General features: G+C 49.7%; 5 protein-coding genes across 5 annotated transcripts; 2 read left to right on the forward strand and 3 right to left on the reverse strand.

The window, feature by feature from the left end:
* Window positions 1-608: 608 nt before the first annotated feature.
* Window positions 609-1,358, reverse strand: AFUA_6G12590 (uncharacterized protein; the record flags this gene model as incomplete). Its single annotated transcript, XM_746044.1, has 2 exons — window positions 609-947; window positions 1,005-1,358. 2 exons carry the CDS (start codon window positions 1,356-1,358, stop codon window positions 609-611), a joined length of 693 nt encoding a protein of 230 aa, XP_751137.1.
* A 230-nt stretch (window positions 1,359-1,588) lies between these two features.
* AFUA_6G12600 (WD40 repeat domain-containing protein) lies at window positions 1,589-4,083 on the reverse strand (the record flags this gene model as incomplete). Its single annotated transcript, XM_746045.1, has 4 exons — window positions 1,589-1,881; window positions 1,970-3,560; window positions 3,750-3,850; window positions 3,954-4,083. The coding sequence occupies 4 exons, from the start codon at window positions 4,081-4,083 to the stop codon at window positions 1,589-1,591; spliced, it is 2,115 nt and encodes a 704-aa protein (XP_751138.1).
* Window positions 4,084-6,365: 2,282 nt separating this feature from the next.
* On the forward strand, window positions 6,366-7,549 carry AFUA_6G12610 (rhomboid family protein; the record flags this gene model as incomplete). The annotated part of the gene is made up of 2 exons (XM_746046.1): window positions 6,366-6,757; window positions 6,826-7,549. 2 exons carry the CDS (start codon window positions 6,366-6,368, stop codon window positions 7,547-7,549), a joined length of 1,116 nt encoding a protein of 371 aa, XP_751139.1.
* Window positions 7,550-8,091: 542 nt separating this feature from the next.
* On the reverse strand, window positions 8,092-8,915 carry AFUA_6G12620 (mitochondrial 54S ribosomal protein mL61; the record flags this gene model as incomplete). Its single annotated transcript, XM_746047.1, has 2 exons — window positions 8,092-8,667; window positions 8,877-8,915. The coding sequence occupies 2 exons, from the start codon at window positions 8,913-8,915 to the stop codon at window positions 8,092-8,094; spliced, it is 615 nt and encodes a 204-aa protein (XP_751140.1).
* Window positions 8,916-9,559: 644 nt separating this feature from the next.
* AFUA_6G12630 (leucine--tRNA ligase CDC60) lies at window positions 9,560-13,423 on the forward strand. Its single transcript, XM_746048.2, has 4 exons — window positions 9,560-9,766; window positions 9,846-12,349; window positions 12,404-12,602; window positions 12,662-13,423. The coding sequence occupies exons 1-4, from the start codon at window positions 9,692-9,694 to the stop codon at window positions 13,265-13,267; spliced, it is 3,384 nt and encodes a 1,127-aa protein (XP_751141.1). The 5' UTR covers window positions 9,560-9,691; the 3' UTR covers window positions 13,268-13,423.
* Window positions 13,424-13,433: the final 10 nt, after the last annotated feature.

A 13,433-nucleotide genomic window follows, 5' to 3' on the forward strand; every position in this document is an offset into this window, starting at 1 on the left:
AATAGATAACTAGGTAAGTAGGTCAAGGTACCTTAGGTAACAGGGACTACCCACGATTAAGAATACTGACGGTCTATTTTCTTACTACTCTTCACATGATCTGCCATATTTCTTATCCCTCCCCCTTACCGGGAACTCCTTTTGGCTCTGATGATGCTCAAATCACGACTGATTTCATCCAAGTTCATTTTTTGTCAATACTAGTCGAGTCTCTCTGCCTTAGCACCGCATAGCGTCTCTAGCGTCGACAGCACCATTTTGTCAAGGTCGGAGGGGCTTGATTCAAGGTTCCAATCAGCCTTAAATGTCCTTGTATTCCCCTTGCGTTTCGTACGAGAGATTTAGCAATTGGATTGGACAAACAGCAAATACGTGTCCCCTATGTACGTCTACTTAGTCTAGACAACAAAGTACATGCATACAAGACAGCGAATCATAATGCCATGGAGACATCACACCCGATCCCCGATACCCACGAGTGTGATGCGCATTTGACAATGAATCACACCCTTAGCCCCAAGCTTGCAGAAGAGATCCCTGCGGTGGGAATCACGCCCGTTTCAGACCGACTGGCAAGATTGGCTTTCTTATCGAAAAATACGCGTTTTTCAGAAGAGCAAAACATTTTTCTGAGCAGCTGCCTTGACAGCATTGAATCCATTTTCGATCCACGTCCAGGACTGACCCAAGAAATTAGCCGATGTCGTCCCAAAGGTGTCTGCACGGAATGCGCGAGAGCCGTGACTCCAGATGCTCCAAGCACTCGTCATTATAATAACGGTGTTGGATTTTCCAGCACCAAAAAGGTATCTATCAAGGAGCTGACAAGCGTCCTCAGTGAAATCACCGAACTCAGTGAAGAGTTCAAGAAACGCAGAAGAGAGTCGCTGCAAATTTATGATCTTTGTGACCGGGAAATTCGAAGAATGAGACAGAGCATATCTGTACTGGAACACGACGTGCATAAATTGTGAGCGGCATCTTAACCGAAACATTTATCGTACGCCCCAAATTGACCAACCTGATTCCCTTGCAGGCAGAAGGAACTCTGGGAAGAGACGGCGGACCTTGAAGGGCTTCAAGGTACAGTTAATGGGTTGGTCAGCTGGGTTGAAGCCTGGCAAGAACAGCATGACCAGATAACCGCGACCAGGTCGCATAAAACTGGGCGAAGACAATGGACTCGACGTAAGACGGAAAAATACAACGAGGAGACCATCGGGGCACTTCTTGAGGGTATACGCGCTTGGACGCGTGGATGGAGAGATGTCGAAGAAGCATATCGCATACGAGAAAGAGAACGCAGGTTGAGAATGGGAGGTAGACAAAGACAGCAGCTCGAAGACATCCAAGAGCATAGCACCTCTGGAACCCTCTGAGATCGGAATTCGGGAAGATAAATTTACCTGTGTTGGAAGAGGAAAAGAATAAGCCGCGCCCAGTGCGCCAATCACCCTAATATTGCCACATAATCCGAAGGAGAAAGCTGAGCCACCATGCACCGTATAATTCACGCTATCAGGGTATAAGTGTAAAAGTAGATGATTCACGAAGGGCGAAGTAGATACTCGTAGACTGTCGCCAGCGGTCAAGCTTGAAATGATGGTAGCCAGATGTGGTTATGCAGCGAACTGCGTAGTTGTAGACATTCAGAAAGGTCGTAAACAAAGCGGGTGTGCCCAGTGGGAGACCACCTATCCTCACGGATTGCCGGATGTGGTAGCAAGCTCATCAACCTGCAATCTTCACCGTTGGACACGGGGTATGCTATCATGAGCTGATGTTTGGGTTGAAAAAGTCTTGCAGTGCGTCGAGCCACGAAGTCTCTTCGCCCGTTGGCAAGCAGCGGTCGATTCAACGTTGTAGATTGATTACTGCCAACTGTTTTGGCATTTTCAGTATATGGTTAAGCAATTGACCAGAAGTAAGAGGCATACCTGTTTTGCGAAACCGAATGCAAGCTTCTTACCATCGGTATCCCACGAAAGGGAGCGATCTGGCAGCAACCCCACGGCCCCGTTTTGACCGTTTGCCGCATGATCTGCTTCTCCATCTGACTTTGCTTCATCGGAGCCGGGTACGACCCAGGTAGCCATCGCGGTACCTCCTCTCTCTGCATTCCAGATAAACAATCTGTCGCGGCTCGCAGCAGCAACAGCGTAACCGTCGGGTGAGAAACAGGCGGCCAGAGTTGGCATTGACTGACCGAGGACCAGGCGATGAAGACAGATAAACCGTTTTGCTTCTAGGTCAATTTGCCAGATTTTGAGGGCACCGTCGGTGGATGCGGAGGCAAGAACGACAGAATGACCATGCTGAGTCTTTTCACATGGCTCGGGATGAGGACGTATCTCAATAGACGTGATATCTCCTTGGTGCGCGTCATCGAGATGCATATCATGCGTTGGCACCCAAAATGCCGCAGTATCAGATGATGCAGCTACTGCCACAGGGGAGGAGCCGGCGTTGGCACAGCGAACGAAGGACCAAACTCTGTCTGATTCGCCCCATGAGAAAGTCTCCGCGATACGAATGCTGGAGTCCACATCGCACTGGTAAACTACACCATGACCGCTGGCATAGGCCTGTTTGTCCCCGAGCCAGCTAAGGTCATAGACCGAACCATCCACCACTTGAGGAGAAGGAAACTCATCTGGGCGCAATGAGTCATCCCAGATTGCCAGCTCGGAAATCTTGCTATCCGATGCTACTACGATCAAATTGGAGCTAGTATCGGCCCAGTGGAGTCCAGTGATCATGCGTGGTACTTCTGGAAGGAGGTCAACAGCGTTTCCGGCCACATCGTACATGGTAATGGAGCCTCGCATGTCGTTGTAGGTGGCTACAGCAAACTTGTGGCCCTTGGGATGCCACGCAACGGCTGAGACGCAATTGCCGTCCCCCCTGCTATCGACCACCTTCTCCTGCACCGGACCGGAGGAGGTTGATTGCAACCTCCATAAACTGCAGAACGTATCTCCAGCTGCAAGGACAGTGGTGGGATCATTAGGCCGCCACAAGATTCGAGTCACGTGATCATATTCAGTCACATTCAGGATGGTGGTGTTCGGGCTGAGGTCAGCAGCCTTGGCGGGACTGATCTGGACACCAACGCTGGGGCCCGTTGTCAGCGTGAAGGTTGGCGCCGCGGTTGCTTCCTGCTCCTGTAGGTCTGGTCGCACATCCATGTTCACGTCACCATCGCCATCCACGTTTGTTTCGGCAGGCAATGGTGACGCGGCAACAGTCGGTTTTTTTTCTGTTTCCACGCCATTAGTTTCTACGTCCATGGAGACTCCATCACCGTTGACTTCTCCACGATCGCTTTTCCGTGCTTTTTTGGCAGTAGAAGGTGATATTTGGGGTCCACCAGTCTCGGCTGTCGGATGGCCATTACTCACGCCGCCTTCTCGCGCGGCTTTGCTTGTAGACGAGTCAGGCCCTTGGTCAGTGCCGTTACCCGCCTCTTCTGGACCAGCTTGGCCTTTTTGCGTTTCTAGCTCTAGCGACACTGGTCCGAAGAAATATTTTGAAGGGGTAAATGGTGTCGGATTCCCATCCTGTAGATAAAGATTAGAGATCTTCGAAAAAAAAATCTTTGAAGACAAAAAACTAAAAATAAAGTAAAAATAAAAATCAATAAAAGTAAAATAGGATAAAAGGAAAAAAGGGACGAGATGTTTTCAACAGCAGAAACATGCCTTGTCAATGGACTGCTCGAGTTCGTAATATTGAAGTCCCTTTTGAACCAGAGATACCAGTGCGTGCGTTCGAATGTAGGGAGCAAACGGCAAGCTCTGCGGATCATGGTTCCATGCGCGCTGCAGCGTCACTGCAGCTTCACCATGGCCTAGGATACGACGTTAGATCAAGGTTTTTGAAATGGATTTGTCTTTTGCGAGATATCTGATCTGATGGCGAGAGTGTGAGGTGTAAAAGCTGTGAACACCAACCTGATTCTTGAAGATACCTAATGCGTGTCAGTGCCCAGGCAATGTGAGAAACCCACCAGCATGGTAGGATTGTGTGGCTGTTGCGGATAGGAATCAAAGGTCGGCAAGGGTGATCAGCACATACCTCCATATTAAGTAGTTAACGTGATGTGATGTGAGGTCGGGATGTGCCATTGTTACATGCGAAGCGATTAGATGCAGAACCTGCTCGCATACCAAGATTTGAGAATATCCAGGATAAAAAGGTCCTCAACTAGAGAAGGAGGAGGTTAAAAGATGGCAGGGTACAATGGGCTTGCGAAGATCAAGATCCGAAGGATTGACTGGGTGGGCCAGTAAAACAAAAGAAGGTTCCTTAGGTTCCTTTCCCCGATTTTCCTACCCTGAGAACTTAAGGTGGGAGACGCGGAGTCCTTTTTTGGTGTTCAAGAGGGGAGGCTCGATTGGGACAGATGCAGCCAAGACTGTGACAAGGGAGAAGTAATGATGAGAAAGAAGACGAAGGAAAATAGAAATGAGTTTCAGGAACAACGCCAATAGAAGTGGTGAGGAAGGGGCTCGCGAATGAAGATGTAAGGAACCAATAATAAGTAATAGTTACCAGATGTTTCTCCTCAAATCAGTACCCAGACAAGCTAATGCGAGTGTTGGTAAAGAGCAGAGATGTAGATAAGTGAGACTAGTCCTGTGCTTGTGTAAGAAAGACAGTAAGAAGTAATAATGATTGCTGAGAATAATAATGAATAATAACGGGAGTCAAGAGACGGAACAGGATTGAGAGCAATGTGTGGCTCAAGGATTGCAGGCCCACTAGTAATGAACTGCAGAGGTAGGTGGAGGAACTTCTGTCAAGTTGGATCCAGATTCCAGATCGTTGCTGACTGTCACGAAGACAAAAATTGCAAACTGCAAAAAGGTAAACGTTCTTTGTGAAGAAAGAAAGAAGAGGAAAGGGAAGATCGGTTAGGTATTTTTGCCTTACTCTGCGGCTCTAAGTCTGGGGGTGCTTAAAGTTTCAGTTCACCCAGACTCCAGTAAGGTCACTGGGTTAGGCTAACCGCGTCCAGTTAACGACGAGAATGTCCAAAATTCGAAGTCAAAGTCAAGAAGCATGATGGGCTTGTCTCTCGTTGTGGCGTTTAGCCCACAATTCCACCATCTGGCTTAGGCTAGGATCAGACTAGCGCATAGCGTGCAGTCAGAAAACCCACCGGCCCCTTAGGACTTTACGCTTTTGGGTATTTATATAGCTAAGATAACTAAGTAGGTAAACTTCTGACGGCCAAATGATCGTCTAGGGCGTCTTTCTTTTACTTATTTATTATTTTTTTGTTATTTTTTCATTTTTTTCTGGTTTGTTGGGTCATCCATTGGAAACTAGGGTCAGCGTTTCCAGCCCAAACCATTTCTTCATCCATGGAGTAAATATGGCTATCTTTGTAATTTCACTGCTGGCAATTTATTCCCTGGTGAATATTGTGGAAATATATACTACGGAGTATTACAAGTCATCTAGATAAGGTACCGAGATTGAACCATATCCGGGGGAGTACCCTTCCAGAGTTGCTCATTTCGGTGCTCCTGTTGAAGCTCTGGAAAAGCTTCCTCTGGACCAACACTTGATGAGACTGCTGAACAGATCGTAAAGCGCAGCCAGCCGTGTGAGTCAGTCCTGACACAGCCAAGGTGCGGGACATACAATTTCCCGAGGCACAAAGGAAAAGCTTCATGTCAATAGCGCTCATCCTGAGGAAGGCGGTTAGCTGCGGATGGTCATCGATGGGCTGGTCCTTTCATAATGAGTTTTCGTTCCTAATACCTATATCTCTACGTGTAATCGCCAAAGATGCCATGTACCGACCGGCAAACGGGGGTGGTGGACGGCATCTATCTTGCTCTGTCAGGGCTCTGTCGGATTTGAAGTGCAGTCTTGACAAAGACCGAAAAATTAACTAAGGCTATCAGCAGTTCATTCAAGCTACTGTATTTGGTAGCCACTTTTGCTACATACAACTTGACATAAGCCGAATACTTGCGTCGGTTTGCATCCTCATCGTGGGGGAACGGCGATTATGACCACCTTGCAGACCAGGTCCATCTATTTCCTATTCGCTCCTCGTCATCGATCATAATTCTAGATTTCATGATTCTTGTTATTTAAGACCAACTGTCCGCCTATTCTCACGGATACAAGTCAGATTTACTCGAGCTAAATCCGCTCATCCAATCATTAAGCGCGATCCAAAGGTCCAAAAGGCGCTCAACCCCCCTGTTCGAGGTGCACTTGTCCGATCGACCGCCTTTCCTGTAAAAGTCCCGCTTACGATACGACACTTCCCACATCTTAAGATCTCGTCAACAGCCTGCGGTCTGCGCTCTAAATGAGCAGCCGTGAGTGCTCTCCTCGTCAAGATGCCGTACCGAATCAACATTCCCCCTGCGACTCGTACTTGTCTCGTCAGCCTCGTCACACTCTCCCTGCTGTACAACATCGCCCGATGGCGACAAATTGACACGAGGGGGAAGACACCCACAACGACACCTATTGTTCCCTACTTGACCGTTGTCCCATCGCAATTCTTCTTTTACCCCTGGACCCTACTTACGGCGACATTTGTGGAGCAGAATATCTTCACAGTACTCCTCAACGCTGCTACTCTGTTCTATGGTGGGAAATACCTGGAGCGCGCTTGGGGTTCCAGAGAGTTCGCGAAATTTATCGTCATTATCGCAGTCATTCCCAACCTGGTGGTAGCCCTGGTACACTTACTATGCGCCGCCATAGGGGCGAGCTCAGTGAGCGGGTACGAGATCTCCCCCCAGCACAGTTGCATAAGCTCTTGCGCTCTATCTGCTGACTCCCATATCCAAGCCTAACGCAAATATGTGGTGGCATATCCATCCAGTCGTCCTTCCTCGTCGCCTTCAAGCAACTCGTTCCCGAGCATACGGTTACCATCTTCAAAGGCCTGGTCAAGATGCGCGTGAAACATTTCCCCGCCCTGTTTTTGTTGCTCAATACCATTAGCGGTTTGGTTTTCGGAACGCAAGTCGCAGCGCTCCTCGCGTGGCTGGGGCTGTTGGCCAGCTGGTCCTACCTGCGATTCTACAAGCGGCAACCAGACCTCACGGGCACATCGACAGACGGACAAGGAATCAAGGGTGATGCGAGCGAGACTTTCGCATTCGCTTGCCTCTTTCCGGACGTTATGCAGCCGCCAATTGCATTTGTTTCTGATCAGATTTATACGCTCCTCGTGGCGCTCAAAATTTGCACGCCATTCTCGGAAGAAGATATTGCATCTGGGAACCAGCAAGTCCTCGCAAGAGGTGAGGCCGGTCTACCCAGCCTGCTCAGTAACCAACGAGGCGGAGGAATACGTGGTATAGGCAAACGTGAAGAGGCTGAACGAAGGCGGGCGCTGGCACTCAAAGCGCTGGACCAGAGACTCCAAGCCGCCGCCGCAGGAAGAGTTCAATCCCAGTCGTCTACATTGAGTCAGCCCGGATCCAGCCATGCTCACCACGCGACACCGACGGTCTCGACAGGACAGAATATGCTGGGGGAAACGAGCTACACGCCTGATCATGCGTAAACCCTACATTCTTGGTTTTTAAGACCACTCTGGAAATACCAATCTCTTATGAAACATTGATACCTCGTATTGGGGACAGATGACTTCTTTCTTAATCTCATCCGTCTACACTGTCACAAACGCTGGCTTCAGCAATTACCGCCTATGTAGTGGAATTTCACGGGAAGGACAAAAACGCTTTCTTCGAAGCTGCCGGGCGCTCCCGTACTATGTTCTTGTTTATGTTGTCACTTGTTGTGATGAAAACTGCTATGATGTATAGGGTGTGAAGTTGATTTGCAACCCAAGTAACTTACGCGTCAGAGTCGCGAAAACACACGTATCCGCATATTCATGTGTTCCCAAGCATTCCCTGGACAATTTTGTAGAATGAGTGTTCCCAAAAACTACAGGATCAGAAATAAAAGAAAGTTTTTATACAATTGATCATGCCAATGTCGTTTTCCCACAGTCAGAACCCATGTCGAAATCAGAGCTATGTACCCAGAGACTTCAGAATGAAGAAGACATTCTTTTCAAACAAATCCCCGAATAACGATATCTTACGACTGTCGCAGTCTCTCCACCTCGCCTCTCGCCTCCTGTAACATCCGCTCTTGGTCCTTCTTTGCCTGCCGGATAGCCGACACCCGCGCGCGGTCCTTATCCGACTGCTGACGCATCTGCTCCAGCTTCTTCAGCTCGGCCTCTTCCTCAGGCGTTGCCTGCAGCTCCTCCGCTCCTGTCATCATCTTAACTTTATTCCAGATCTCCTTGTAATCGAGGTTCTTGAGATCAATGACGGCCGTCTTCTCTGTCTCTGACGGCGCAGGGGCGTACTTGTCTTCAACCTTGGAGGCGTTCAGCGCCGCTGCTTTGCTAGCTTGCTCGGCAAAGTATATTGTTAACGCAGCGGGTCCTTCCTGCTCATCGGTTTGCTTGACAGTCATCCGGACACCCGGGTTATAGTACTTGAGTCGAGGCAGGCAATTGCGCCAGAAATGTCGTGCGCCTTGGTGGCCGCCGTAGATCTTGCGGGCATATGTGAGGTGCAGTCGGGTGATTGCGGGGAATTCTGCGGTTGCTTTTGAGGCGGCTGGGAGGATTGCAGCACCTGTTCCGACGCGGACGTTGAGGATCTGTACGATCGAATTGAGTCAGCGAATGGTATCTTCGACTCATTGTATTGAAGGGAACGCGGCTGAGAGTAGGATTGAAACCAGCTCGCAATAGGAAGGACAGCAGAACGGGTGTTTTTAAGGTAGTCTAGCGGATCATACCCTCTAGAGATTCCATGTCAGCAAGATAATTCAATGAGCAGACAGAGTGAGGTGGCCGGGAAACATACAGTCTTCAGCTTCCGCATCCGCTTGAACAGGTTCACCATCTTGAGAGTTGTGGGAGCGCACAAGCACCAAGTCCTTGTTACAGGGGATGACTGGGGAAATTGACAAGATCAATGATGAAATAACGATCAACTCTCAACTACTACTCCGTACCAGCGGGACTGAAGGGAGTTCTGGCTCGAAGCTTAACTTGAATTTCTGGAAACACGGCGGAAAGAAAACGCTCTAATATATAGTCACGTGATTTGAGTAGATAGCCTACGGTGTTTAACTTCAAACAGGATTTCTTTGCAGTCTTGTTAAGCATGGATAGTCAATGTCAAGGGCTCCCACATAGCAGAAGTTTCTCACTTCTAGATCTCAATTGACACATATTAATGCATACTTGCTCCTTGTCGAGGCGCCTCTGCTTTGTACTCCGGCCCCGTTCATAGGGAAGCCACGCCAGGGAATCAACGTAGAGACCCCAGCTTTCCAACCATAATCGTAAATTACTTCACAGCTTTTCGAGTAGGCTGCACAGGGACATTCGATTGTTCCATACGCCTATATCGCTGTTACCTGTTTAGCTAGCATCAATATGAGCTGATGTTCTGACCTCCAAACTCCACCAAAAGCAGACAGATGGCACGTGCGCAATAAATACAGCTACTGTCACCGCCATTACATACGCCGTTTTGACTCACAAATGTCCGGCAAGAATTTCGTTCCATAGAGCCAAACCCCGCGGTGGATATATAGTATTTGACCTCCACAACCACGCCTCAGGGCTCTCCCATTTCTGTTTGCATCACAGCAGACTTCAATATTGAGAGCCATGGCAGCCGCTGCTGCATCTGCTGCTGCGCTCGACCCGGGCAACAGCACCAAGAATACACTTAAGCTTGAGAATGTTCGTACAACCTGTTACCCCTCCCCCTCATCGAGCGTTTCCAGGTGGATTTACAGCTAATTGCTTCTTATTGATCCAGACTGAGAAGAGAGACACCCTTATCGCCATCGAAAAGAAGTACCAGGCACAATGGAAAGAGAAAAAAGTGTTCGAGGTCGATGCCCCGTCTCTGTCGGAGGTTCCTCCCAGCACCCTGTCATCCGCAGAGCTTCGGGAGAAGTATCCAAAGTTCTTCGGAACCATGGCATATCCTTACATGAACGGTACTCTGCACGCTGGCCACAGTTTCACGGCCAGTAAAATTGAATTCATGACCGGCGTTGCCCGCATGGAGGGTAAGAGGGCTCTTTTCCCTCTTGGCTTCCACTGTACGGGTATGCCTATCAAAGCCTGCGCAGACAAGCTTGCAGATGAAGTCCAGAAGTTCGGCAAGAACTTCGAACGCTACAGTGAAGAAAGCGAGGAGCAGGATCCCACTGCAGTTGCAGCCCCTACGCAGGAAATCAAAGCTGAGCAAGAGAAGTTCTCTGGAAAGAAGAGCAAGGCCGCCGCGAAGACCGTGAAGATGAAGTATCAGTTCCAGATCATGTTGGCCATCGGCTTGCCACTTGAGGAGATCCACAAGTTCGCCGATGCTAACCATTGGCTTCACCACTTCCCACCCCTTGCCATTCGCGACCTCGACAGCCTCGGTGCTAGAGTGGATTGGCGCAGGCAGTTCGTTACGACCGACGCTAATCCTTACTACGACTCTTTCGTGCGCTGGCAGATGAACCGCCTCCACGAGCTCGGCAAGATTCTGTACGGCAACCGCTATACTATTTATTCGCCGAAGGATGGTCAGCCTTGCATGGACCATGACCGCACAGAGGGTGAGGGAATTGGTCCTCAGGAATATACTGCCATGAAGTTGCAGGTGAAGGAGTGGGCCCCAGAAATTGCTGAGCTGGTCAAGGGAAAGATCGAGGATGATGCCAAGGTTTACTTCGTGCCAGCCACTTTGCGTCCTGAGACGATGTATGGACAGACTTGCTGCTTCCTCGGTCCCAAGATCAAGTACGGAATCTTCAGGGTCAAGGAGAAGGAATACTACATCGTGACCAAGAGAGCGGCCTGGAATATGGCCTTCCAGGGAATTTTCTTCGACAGCGAACACTTTCCCAAGACGCAGGACGAGCTGCCACTCGTCCTAGAAGCGCCTGGTTCCGCCTTTGTAGGCACCCTTGTTAACGCCCCACTGTCGTTCCACACTGAGGGTGTGCGCATACTGCCTATGGAGGGTGTCTCTGCCACCAAGGGTACCGGCGTTGTTACATCAGTCCCCTCAGATAGCCCCGACGACTACGCTACCTTGGTCGATCTTGCCAAGAAGCCTGAATACTATGGCATCAAAAAGGAATGGGCTGAACTGGAAATTTTCCCTCTCATCGAGACCCCAACATACGGTAACCTGACCGCCCCTACGCTTGTCAAGAAGCTCAAGATCAACTCTCCCAAGGATGTCAACCAACTTGCACAGGCCAAGGAGTTGGCATACGGCGAAGCCTACTACAAGGGTACTATGTTGGTTGGTGAGTTCAAGGGCGAGCCAGTGAGCGCCGCCAAAGAGAAGATCCGCAAGTCCCTTTACGAGAGCGGCGACGCCTTCCCCTTTGCTGATCCTATGGGTAAGGTTGTTAGCAGAAGTGGAGATGACTGTGTCGTTGCCTACCTTGGTCAGTGGTTCTTGAACTACGGAGAGAATGACGCCGAGTGGCAGCAGGAAACCTTGAAATATGTTGCCAACGACCTCAAGACGTACCTGCCCGAGACTAAGCACGGCTTCGAGAAGAACCTAACTTGGCTAAATCGATGGGCCTGTGCGAGAACCTATGGTCTGGGATCCAAGCTTCCATGGGACCCTAAGTTCCTCGTTGAGAGTTTGAGTGACAGTACCGTCTACATGGCCTACTATACCGTTGCTCATTACCTGCATGGCGACCGCTATGGTAACACGCCCGGTCCGCTGAATATCAAGCCGGAGCAGATGACTGATGAGGTCTGGGACTATATCTTCACGAGACGTGAGCTTAGCGACGAGCTCATCTCAAAGAGCGGTATCAGCAAGGATGCCCTTCTGAAGATGCGTAGAGAGTTCGAATACTGGTACCCTCTGGATGTGAGAGTCTCCGGCAAGGACCTTATTCAAAACCATCTCACTTTCTTCCTTTACATTCACGTCGCGCTCTTCCCACGGGAATACTGGCCCCGCGGTGTCCGTGCAAACGGGCACTTGCTCCTGAACGGAGACAAGATGAGCAAGAGCACGGGCAACTTCCTTACACTTAAAGATGCTGTGGAGAAGTTCGGTGCTGACGCTTCTCGCATTGCGTTCGCCGATGCTGGTGACGGAATCGAAGACGCCAACTTCGATGAGAATGTCGCAAACAGCAGTATTCTCAGGCTCTTCACGCTCAAGGAGTGGATTGAGGAGACTGTCAAGGACAGCTCCCTGCGCACAGATTCGGAATACTCTTTCTGGGACAAGCTGTTCGATAATGAGATGAATAGCCTAGTTCGTGAGGCCATCAAGCACTACAAAAAGTGAGTTTCTGATAATCCTACATGTTACACCTCCAACAGCTAACCCCATCTCAGTACCGATTTCAAGCTCGCCCTGAAATCTGCTCTCTTTGACCTGACCAATGCTCGTGACGTCTACCGTGAGGCCGCAGTTTCGGCTGGTGTCGGAATGCACCGTGACGTGGTCCTGCGCTATGTTGAACTCCAGGCTCTGATGATCTCTCCCATTGCGCCTCATTGGGCTGAATACATCTGGCTCGAGGTTCTGAACAAGGTTTGACCTCTGCGTATCTAATGACCCTAAGGTAGCTTGACTAACTTTGCACCTCTTAGCCTGAGACAATCCATTATGCTCGCTTCCCGGAGGTCCCCGAGCCCTCCGTTGAGCTTTCGGCTGCCCTGACTTATGTTCGTTCCACCTCTTCTAGCATCACGTCGGCTGAGGCTGGATTCGTTAAGAAGCTTTCTAAGGGCAAGACGATGTTTTTCGACCCTCGCAAGCCCAAGAAGCTTACCATCTACGCCGCGAAGAAGTACCCTGCCTGGCAAGAGAAATACATCGACCTTGTCCGGGAAGCATTCGATGCTGTCAGCCTCTCTATTAACGACAAGGAGCTGAACGCCAAGGTTGGCAAGCTCGGTGAGATGAAGAAGGCTATGCCTTTCGTTCAGACCCTGAAGACCCGCCTGATCAAGTCCAAGGAGGCTCCCGAGAACGTTTTCTCGCGGAAGCTTCCCTTCGATGAGTTAGCTGTTCTGAAGGAGATGCTTGGTATCCTGAAGCGGACGACTGGTTGCAAGGAAATCGAGGTCATTGCTGTTGATGAAGGTGGCAAGACCGGTGAGGTGCTGGGCACTGGTGAGAAGAGAGAAGGTCTGTCGGCTGAAAATGCGGTTCCTGGTCAGCCCACCTTTGGCTTTACCAATATCGCTGAGTAGATATGGATGCAATATCCGTCTACCGTTATATTTGTCCTCGAATAGAATAAAGGCCGAGCTTCTACAGGCGGTTTCACAATCAATACAAGTATTGACGATTTTCTCGCGAGTTCAAAATCATTCATTCTTTACAGAGGGATAGAATATAGACCACCGATCCGTAGAA

This window comes from Aspergillus fumigatus, chromosome 6 (genome assembly GCF_000002655.1).
Source record: "Aspergillus fumigatus Af293 chromosome 6, whole genome shotgun sequence".
NCBI classification, from domain to species: domain Eukaryota; kingdom Fungi; phylum Ascomycota; class Eurotiomycetes; order Eurotiales; family Aspergillaceae; genus Aspergillus; species Aspergillus fumigatus.